At 34.7% G+C, this 10,345-nt stretch overlaps 1 protein-coding gene across 4 annotated transcripts; it reads right to left on the bottom strand.

The window, feature by feature from the left end:
• Window positions 1–2,513: 2,513 nt before the first annotated feature.
• LOC112737948 (adenylate kinase 5, chloroplastic) lies at window positions 2,514–10,128 on the bottom strand. 4 transcript variants are annotated; one of them, XM_025788118.3, is made up of 19 exons: window positions 9,789–10,128; window positions 9,584–9,685; window positions 9,058–9,186; window positions 8,829–8,963; window positions 8,323–8,469; window positions 7,455–7,529; window positions 7,236–7,356; window positions 6,959–7,005; window positions 6,721–6,849; window positions 5,560–5,595; window positions 5,409–5,489; window positions 5,160–5,298; window positions 4,887–4,966; window positions 4,561–4,626; window positions 3,710–3,739; window positions 3,507–3,616; window positions 3,017–3,154; window positions 2,893–2,922; window positions 2,514–2,810 (listed from the first exon to the last, which is right to left on the bottom strand). In XM_025788118.3, the coding sequence occupies exons 1-19, from the start codon at window positions 9,987–9,989 to the stop codon at window positions 2,786–2,788; spliced, it is 1,821 nt and encodes a 606-aa protein (XP_025643903.1). In that variant the 5' UTR covers window positions 9,990–10,128; the 3' UTR covers window positions 2,514–2,785. The 4 variants fall into 4 exon arrangements, with proteins under 4 accessions (XP_025643903.1, XP_072067683.1, XP_072067682.1 ...); XM_072211582.1 differs by lacking the exon at window positions 2,893–2,922 and having other exon boundaries at window positions 2,514–2,828; window positions 3,004–3,154; window positions 9,789–10,127; XM_072211581.1 differs by lacking the exon at window positions 3,710–3,739 and having other exon boundaries at window positions 4,534–4,626; window positions 9,789–10,127.
• Between the last annotated feature and the right edge of the window lie 217 nt (window positions 10,129–10,345).

Here is a 10,345-nt window from a genome sequence, read left to right on the forward strand (position 1 = left end):
AGGAAAATCAAGACAATAGAACAAGAAATTGTAAGAAAAACTAATTGAAAACAAGAAATTAAACCTAGACCTAAGAGAAATTAACCTAATTCTACCCTAATTCTAGAGAGAAGAGGGAGCTTCTCTCTTTAGAAAACTACCTAAAGCATGATTCTAAGCTAATCTAATTGCTCTCTCCTTTGTTCCCTCTTCAATTCTGTATCAAATAGCCTCAGAAATGAGTTGGATTTGGGCCTGGAAAGCTCAGAAATCACCCCCAGCATATTCACTTTAATGAGGTCACGTGACCAGCGTCACGCGTGCGCGTCACTGTCGAATTCCCCATCACGCATACGCGTGAGTGACGCGTGCGCATCACTTGGCAAAATCCTCTCTCACGCGTACGCGTGGATGATGCGTGCGCGTGGCCATGCATCCTCCAAATGCTCATTTCTTCATGAATTCTCCACTTTGCATGCTTTTCTCTTCACTTTTTCCATCCAATCCTTGCCTTATAAGCCTAAAATCACTCAACAAACATATCAAGGTATAAAATGGAATTAAAGTGAATTAGATTTAGCTATTTAAAGGCCTAAAAAGCATGTTTTTAACTCTTAAGCACAAAATTAGGGAGAATTAGAAAAGCATGCTATTTCATTGAATAAATGTGAGAAAAGTTAATAAAATCCCCTACATTCAATACAAGATAAACCACAAAATTGGGGTTTATAAAAAAGATATACAAAAGCGATCATCGTCATCACACACTAAGCGTTAAAGGTAAGATAACATCGTATGTAGAAACAAAAGAGTTATATATAAGATCCGGAATAGATACATAAGTACTAGTCTCGACCTACGAAAAAAATGTTGGCTAGAACATAATACAAACCAAAAGTATATAAAATACATCATGTTTTTTCAAAATAAAACTTCTAAGAGGAATATACAAAACAATATCCAAAAGCGGAAAAAAGATACTACATAAAGCAAAATAAACTCCGAAATATGTCTTCTTCGTTTTGCCAAAGGAATCCTACACACTCAGCGAGGTGCGTCATGTCCTGTATCTGCACCAACGGGTGAAAACCCGAAGGTTCTCAGTAGAGTAATAATTCTAAATAGAGACTATGTAAAACTACATGAACCCACTAGGCAATCCTAATCTCAAAACTCATAAAGTTCAACCCTAGGACTTTCTAATCCAAGAAAGGTTTATTTACTAAGTTTCAGCTTTTATCAATTATCTTTAGCCTCAACTCTTTCCAACACCAAGTCATCATTTCTCTCAATATCATAATTGTTCATTTTAATAATTTAGCATCCAATTTAGTAGTGTCAAACACAATTAATGATCAAACACAATTAGGAGACAAGTATAGCAATTAACAGAATATTTAGATAGGCAAACTAAATACAATATGCTCACCCAAACAATGGTAAATAGATGCACATGATGCATGTCAATCCTATCGGCCATGAGGTCACGTGTCGGTTATTATGCCAAATCCAACACAAAAATTCGCTTGGCATCTCACAGATCGGTCTCTCGGTGCGCAACTCCAGAAAAAATATCAAGTCATGATATCATTATCTCAACGAAGAGTGCCGTCTCACTTACGGAGAATGCCGTCTCATTTTAACGGAGAATGACATTTCACCTTGCAACTAAAAGAAAGTGGGGCGGAATAATTTCCTTGAGTGCCAATCATGACTCATTTTAAGCTGTGAGACAAAATGTCTAGTTGCTCTAAAAATTTCAATAAGTATCAACTACCATTTTCCTATTCCCAATACTACCTATCAGATTGAGGCAACTAACAGCTGACTTGAAACAAAGTGCAATTCATTGGAAGTGAGCAAAAATATCACGAATTCGATTATCAAGAAGTTGAAATGCAAAATGAAGAAACAATAACCACCTAGTTAACAATGAAACTAAGCTCCAACCACAAAATCCTGTCACAATCAAATTCTAAAAAATTTTAAAAATCCATCACCAAAAACGTAAACAAATTATAAAACAGAAGATACGCATCGTAACTTTTTTCCAGAAAAATATTTGTCCTCATCTTCATTTTGGTTATGATGCACAACATACAAGACCAACCCTACAATAGAGGATAAGCCAAGGAATACTCAAATCCAGTAAGAGAACCCCCACTAACCAGGTGCTGAAGGCAGCCTGTCGTCGAATCTTTTGGCGGCTGTGTCTACAGTTAAGAGATGAATCTAGGATTATTCATATTGACCCATGAGTTCGATTTGATCGAAAATCCATCAAAATCGATTCTTTTTGAGGCATTAATAGCAAGGGATCATGTGATTGAGTTGCTGTATTCAGAGTGAGTGAGCAAATGATTTTGCCGCCGGCGGCCAATCACCACCTCAGATGGCAGGTCGTTGTTTGATGGGTCAATGATGTGTTTGTCATCTGGTTGTGATTTGTGAACTTTTACCAATACGAGGTTGTTAACAAATTATTAAAAATTTTGTTGTCAATAAATAAATATAAAATTATAAATTGGGACAAATTTATAAATATTTTGGACAGCTCCATTCAATGGAACTTTGTATAACAGATCCATCAAATATTTACTTTGCCATGATTCTTATGAACTCTTCTCGTTCCCTATTATTTGTACAATAGTGATTAATCTTAAACAAGCCGATGCACCAGTAGCAAGTTGCACAGTTCAAGCTCTGACATCGACATTTTCATATAACCAATCCGCGATAATAAATTACATAGAAAAAAACCCGATCATGGAGCCAGGTAAGGATAACCCACAGCTCTTCACTTTGCTCAAAAGATACCGCTCAAAAAACCCCTACAAAACAGAGCGACACTTCAATATACAAGGCTACTGAAGATAATAGCTTTAGAAAAAACGGTTAATGGGTATAACAAACCAAATCCCCGAGCCCTTCCTTGTTTCGTTTCTGCAAACATTTGGGACAAACAATAAAGTCATTACAAAAAGGAATGGTTTCATAACATTCAGCTTATAGAAAAAAGGACACATGTTGTTGTTACCTTGGTTTTCCTTCAAAGGCGTCGTTTATTTCATCGGTAGTAGGCCTTTCAAGAAACGTCGACAAAATGACATACTTCTCCTTCCCAGATGGGTCATCAACTCTCTTGTACAACTCATAACGGTATGGATAAGACATCCTAAATCATAAGTGCATTGCAGCACTATAGTTAGATGTCATACTTCTGCATTCCTTATTCTAATTCCAACAATCGGTTAAAATTTCCAGATAAGCAAGACAGTATATTAATGTTTACTAATAATAGTAACCAGATGATGAGAGTTAAGTCGAAATTTTTTCTTATGGAAAATGTCAAATTTGATTTTGTTTATATCAAGTAAGGCATTTAATAATATCTTCTAGATATAGTTTCGGTAAAACCATCTTACTAATTATACAATCTAATTAGAAGTTCAGTGAAGAAGAATGATGGGAAGCAAGCCGAAACATGTATAAAAGCACAATCATGAAAATATATGCTGCCTGCTAACCTGATAGCTCCCATGATGGGATACTGGGTTCCCGCATAATAAAGAAGCCGGAAAAAGTAGCAACTTTCAAAAGATGCTGCATACTTGAGTCTCTGGTCTCGTCCCATTGTCTAGCAAGATTAAGATGATAGATATATAACCTTACATTTTGTATAATAAATGGTTATCACTTACCACCAAACTGCTGGGCGCTAAGTACTTACTTGCATAATACCACTAGAACCAGGTAAATCCTGAACTCAAAGAAACCCAGAAGTGTGTCAGTTTAAGATTAGAATAATTAAATGTATAAATAATGTTTAGAGAGAGGCTGTTAGTTGCAATACAAACGATAAAGCTATTATGGTCTTGGGGAAGATTTTGAAAGCAAAAATATATTTTGTAATGAATTAAAAAACTATATCTAGTTTGTAACAAATAACTCCCTCGGTATCTTCAATCATAACATCTATTTGCAATGTGTAATTGGTGATTTCGCCACTTAAAAATGTGGAATATCAAATAGCTCAACAGAAAAGTGTGTGGCAAGAACTAATTTACTTAGTTTTGCAAAACTAGATGCAATCTAATACAAAGAGCTCCAACAATCACAACAGATGCTCCAAGAATAATGAAAAGTTTCATATCCACCACCACCATAGTCACCATAATCATAGCCACCATAAAATGCATCTCATATATAAGGATAGGCTTAGCAATTAGTTAGTAGTTTCTATGTTGGTCATATTTTACATATCTCAGCACTTAGTATACTGATTTTCATTTTCAACATTTTCATACCAGTCTCTTTTTCCCAGGTTTTTCCTTTTTTTTTTTTTTTTTTTGCGTGTAAACCACCAGGATTTGGTCATCATCATCATCATCATTATTATACCATTTACATGAGTTGGAATGAGATCTTGCTTTAAGGTGGAAAATGCAAGTGCCAAACCACTTGAACCAACCAATCGTTCAATAGGTAAAAGGTATAACAAAAATAACAGATAACTAGTAAATTGTATAAAATTTCATTGAACAAATTTGAAACTATAGCAAAAGAAACTGAAAGCAGAACCTTAAGCCTGGCATTGATTAGAATAACTGGTCTGTGTTCAGCAGCATTTGTCATTGCTCTCAGATCCTGAACATCCCGTCTCAAAGATATCAGAGTGGAAAATTTGTAAACAGGAGAAAAACATGTACTTCATAGTTCATCCTATTCATAATGAGAGTCATTTTTCCTTTCCAAATACATTAAAAAAATTTGAATAGGAAAAGGCAAAAAAGGAAAAAAGACGCTCATCAGATGTGGTATAATCTATAAAAACACAGGTACACACACAGGCTTGGCAGATGATATCACTAGAACATGTCTGTAAGACTCCGACTCTAGCATCTTACATCAATGATACAATTCCCTACAGCATTTTGAGGAGCAACCAAGATATACAAGTCATCTTGCTCTTCAACCTCTGCAGCACCTGTGTTTGAAAATACAGGAGGAAATTCTATGCTTAGGCATATATCACAAGAAAAAAGGAAGAGTATATCTGGTATACTAATAATCTTTTTCTTCCCACATCATGGCATCCAAACAAGCATCAAGTAAAAGTGTAAAACACAATGAATCTAATAAAAAAAGCAGTGTCACAGAGGTTACTGCACAAATATTACCTATAGAACCAATATTAATGAAGGTTCCTTTTGCACCATAATCACCCCAATCCATGAACTCCAGAATCTTTCTACTTCCAGCAAGCTGCAAAGGCATTCCAGCAAGAGCACCTTCTCCCATTGACCCTTGTACACAGACCTACATGATGATGTAAGAGATAGTTTAAACTTTAAACAACACTAAGTCTAACATTTTATTCTCTAGAAACAAAAGTGTTATATGTTAGAAATAGAAAACAAGTCGTATACCTTAACACGTTTTCCATCATCAGCAAATGAAAGGGCAAGACCTCGAACAAGTTCCATCAAGGTACCTATTCGATAAACGTCCTATACGCCAAACTATATGATCAAATCAAGACATTTAAAGGAAATAAAAGGAGAAAAAAAGTTCACATACCATTTCTGGGTTCAATTCAGGAATGTTTATGTCCACCTGTTTGATGGAGTAACAAATAAAGCAGACATCAGCTGTGGCAGTAGGATATAAAGAAATACCAGCTTTAGCCCCAAGTTATAACATAGTCTCTATATGCATGCTAAAATAATTCAAAATTGAGTCCCGCTAGGGAGACAATGGACTATTTGTACAATGTATACAATGGGCTATTGAGTTACAAAATAAACATCCCCCATACTATCTAGAATAACCATCCGAGTATTAGAGATAATAAATATCTTCCCAAAAGCTTAAACTGATTTTGGGGTTCACCAAGGATCGAACTCTTGATTTTTCGGATCTAACGCTCTAATACCATGTCATGATACAACTCATCCCAAAAGCTCCAGTTGATGAGAAAAGGTAACACTAATGATTATATCTCTAATACTCTCTAAACCTCCATTGTACACATTGTACAAATATGCCATTGGCTCCTCATACTTTCCCTTCAAAATTAATTTCTTTTAGGGTGTGTTTGGAATCCCTAGGAATTGGAAATGATTTGATTTGTAAATCAAATCTCATGTTTGGAATAGATAAAAATTAAGAATTGATTTGATATTTAAATCCATGGAATTTACAATATAGCTAAAATCAAATCTCTTTATTTTTTTAGGGGATTTGATTGGAGTTGAAATGATTTGTTGTGCTAAAAATGTAAAAAGCTATTTTTACCCTTTAGGTATTAGTATAAAAGAAAAGGAATTTGGAGAAGGGAAGAGGTGGTGGTTGTGGGATGTCCAGTGGCGGTCAGCGGTGGTCCAGTGGTGGTCTGGCAGTTGTACAGCGGCAGTCCGGCGGTAATTATTGGTAGTGATGAAAAATCGTATGGTAAATAAAGGATAAAAATGTAAAATCAAATTATTATATCAATTTTTAAATCAAATCAATTCCTATTTTACATAATTACTTCCAAATACAATAATTCATTTCCAATTCAATTTATTTCAAATCAAATCAATATCAAAATTATTTTGTTCTAAACACACCCTTACATTTGAATATCGGCTAAAGAAAGCAGAACTAAGAATGACAAAGTTAAAGTTACTAAACTGGTTACTCATTCAAATAATAGGAAGCACTATATACACTACAAATATTTCTGATAAAGTGCCTTACCTTCAACCTAGTTTTTCCATCATTGACAGCCCGTTGTGTAGCTTTTATCACATCATCGTAAAAATATTGTCTAATTTCTCTTGAGTGGGGAATGTTATTTAGTCTAGTAGGAATCCCTCTCCACTTATCCTATAACAAGCTAAAGCAAAATAAGAAATAACATACAGAGGAGGGTTTCACAGAACATGAAGGAGTACTAATGAAGCCAATGCCTTTTAAAATGTACAACCATATCTACCTGCCTCGAAGACCCTGATCCCTTCTTTGTATCAAGAATCGATTTTTCTGAACAAAAAGAAGTTAGCAAATTATCTTAATTAGTATGAATTTTTCAGGCTTAACTCTCATCAACATTACCAAGTTTCAAATTAATGTATATCCACATTTTCATAAGAAAACTGAAAAACAGAGAGATGGTATCAGCTAGATATAAGTTGATGAATGATATGCAAGCAAACTATAATTTTATGAATTCCCTACAAATATACAGCAGGGTAAAGTTTGATATATGCAACCTAATGTCCTTTGAATCTCCATTTCTCCAGATTTCAATATTTTCCCTTTACTCTGTTGCAGTTGTGATAGTGAAGATTCAACTTCTTTGAAAACTTCCTCCTTTGAACGGCTGCCATCAATCTGAGCATATGACAATAGATTGTAAGTGACAAAAAATCCCACTGGTTCACATTGAGAAATGGAAGCAAACACAGCAAAGAATGTTAATATCAAAAGACCTTCTTTGTTATGTTTGAGTAGGAGGAAGATGCGGCTTCTGCATTTTGTTTATATATTTCTAGGCGTGATTTGACCTGAAAAGAATCAGATTAGTATACATAAGATATTTCAGAAGGATACTACATTGGCTTAACAGCAAAATCCTTAAACTACAGCGCAACAAGAAGCTCAAACAATTCTCTTTCAGAATGATTAACTTTATTACTATGTTCTCTTCATCTAAAATAAGCATAGAAAATGGAAAAAGGTAAGAAAAAGTCTAGAGGGCCAGCAACTTTGTTAAATTCTGGCCAGCATGTAACTAGCAAAGAAAAGTGAGTCATTGGATTAAATCTCACACTAATCTCACACCATTAAAACCATCATTGATGGCTATTTGATGGCTACAAATCACAAAAGTTGCTGGCCCCCTAGCATTCCTCAAAAGGTAATTCAATATAAGCTATCATTCGCAAATGACTTCAATGATATTATACAAGGAAAGGTGATCCCCAGAAAAAATTCGGAAGAGTCATAACTCATAATGTGATAAAGTAGGACAAAGATTTCCAAGTAGTAGCAAACTAGGTAGCAGATACAGTGACGGAGGGTACACACAACATGAACACAATTAAAAATTGTAGGTCATAGGCACAACATATTTTAATTAATTATTTTCTTTTTTAAGTAAAAAAGCCTTTTTATTCATAAGATCATATATAAAATCTCCAAACTCAACTGTCATTCGCTGTAACAGATATGGATCATTTCATTTTGAGTCAATTGTTCATGATTGCATTCCAAAACAGATAAATTTTGAGCTGGTTCATCTTGGTAAGCTACCTACAAACACCAGTAAAGAGAAAAATAAAAGGGTAAAAGTCATACTTTTTCTTCAGTGTCATCAGGACGCATGACCAGCCTGGCTTTGATTTCTTCAGATTCCGGTGGAAAAAATTTTAGATGATAAATTTTCCCTGTCACTGGGTCTAACCTTCTACCAACACATCTGTCGATCAGAATTTCATCAGGAACCTGAGTATTAGAAAACTTACTAACTCAGCGAGGAAGACAAAAATATTTACTTTTGCTTAATACACATGCATGTCATACATATTGATGATAAATAGTATGGCAGGCTCATTTTTTGTTCAATAAGTAAATAACACAGTAGTATCATAATATGGTTATGCATGCAGGTAACATAAAAATTTGAGAAAGGAAGGGAGGACTAAAGAACTTATTGTACTTGCCAAAATAAATAAATAAATAAATGAATATTAACTATACATTTTGCAGAAGGAATCTTGGCTTAAATTGAGAAGATTGTGTAAATTAATAAGAAGCATAGGAAATTAATTCTGTAACAATGTCAGTAGTAAACGTTGGCATACATCTAATACAATATACAAATCAGGTCGTATCTGCATTTTCTCCAGACTCTCAGCTTGGGAAAAAGTCCGAGGGTAGCCATCAAGAAGCCAACCCCTTTGTTTTGCATCTTCACGAGATAATCGTGCTGCCACCATCTGCAAGGAATAAACAGATAAATAAAGCATTCATTTCAGCATATAAATGTAGGGTACAAAATGAAATTGAAAGGGGAAAGGATTTTGAAAATACAGCTGTCACAATTTCATCGGGAACCAAACGACCAGAATTCATGAACTCCTTTGCTTTGTTTCCAATTTCCGTCCCAGCTACAACTTCTGCTCTTAGGAGATCCCCGGTTGATATGTGCACCAATCCAAACTGCACAATAACACAACTTGAGCAACACTACAGCATATATTTCCATTATTACATAAATTAGTAAATAAGGAATTTTTTTATTTAAATAAAAAAACGCAACTACTTGATTTAAAATGTAAAATTGTTTTGAACCTAAATTAAACAAATTCATGAACTTCAGCTAGTACATGTTCAACAACTTACCTGCACACCAATGTTTATGAAAACAAAAAGGTAATGAGTGCCTTAAGAACAAGATCAGTGATCATAAAATATTTCTTATTTAATTAATATACTGAGAAAAACTATTAAATTTTTATAGGAGGCAAAAAAAAAAATTGAAGCAGTGTAATCCTCCCTAACATTACGCCGATGATAGAGAAGAATAACAAATGTGAAACATGGTGAAGTAAAGGACCTTTTGGACAATCAATTCACATTGAGTTCCCTTTCCTGAAGCAGGTGCACCAGATATCATAATCTTCAATGGCTCGCTGGTGGAACAGTTCACTTTCAGCGCCTTATCAAAAGAAGAAATAAGAAGAAAAGAGAATGCTTACGGGTCAGTGAAATAGAAGAAAGCGTGGAATAAAGAGAACTGAAAGAGGACAAAAAATGTTAACCTTGGGTGATGTTAGTGCAAAATGGTTATGAATGTGGAGGTTGTTTAAGCGGAGAGGTCGAGTTTGGAAGGAGAAGTGGCGGAGTGGCAGCCATGCGTGACGGGATGAAGAAGGTGAAGAAGCAGAGAGAAGAGAAGGAGAGGGAGAAGGGTGGAGAGTGGTGGTGTGGTGGAAGGAGGAGGAGGGTGAAGAGTGCAGCATCCTTTTGTTGAGTGTTGAGAGAAGGAAGAAGAGATTTTCTAGAGACTTGGCATTTAGTTTAGTTTAGTTCAGTTGAGTGGCTGAGGCTCACACTTGACCCGCACCAGCAAGAAGCAACAACGGCCACCAACTTCATCAATCTCTAATTTCTGGCCTTTTTTTTTTTTTTTTCTTATATGACATTATATTAATTATCAAAATGTCACCATTTTTGTACTTAACTAATAATAATTTACATCTATATTTACATAGATTTATACACACAAAATACATAGTTTGTTATATTTATCAAAAGTAAAATTTATTTATTAAAGACAATTTAGTATTTATGTTGGCCAATTATCGATTAAAATTAC

Source organism: Arachis hypogaea, chromosome 13 (genome assembly GCF_003086295.3).
Source record: "Arachis hypogaea cultivar Tifrunner chromosome 13, arahy.Tifrunner.gnm2.J5K5, whole genome shotgun sequence".
Taxonomy (NCBI): Eukaryota; Viridiplantae; Streptophyta; class Magnoliopsida; order Fabales; family Fabaceae; genus Arachis; species Arachis hypogaea.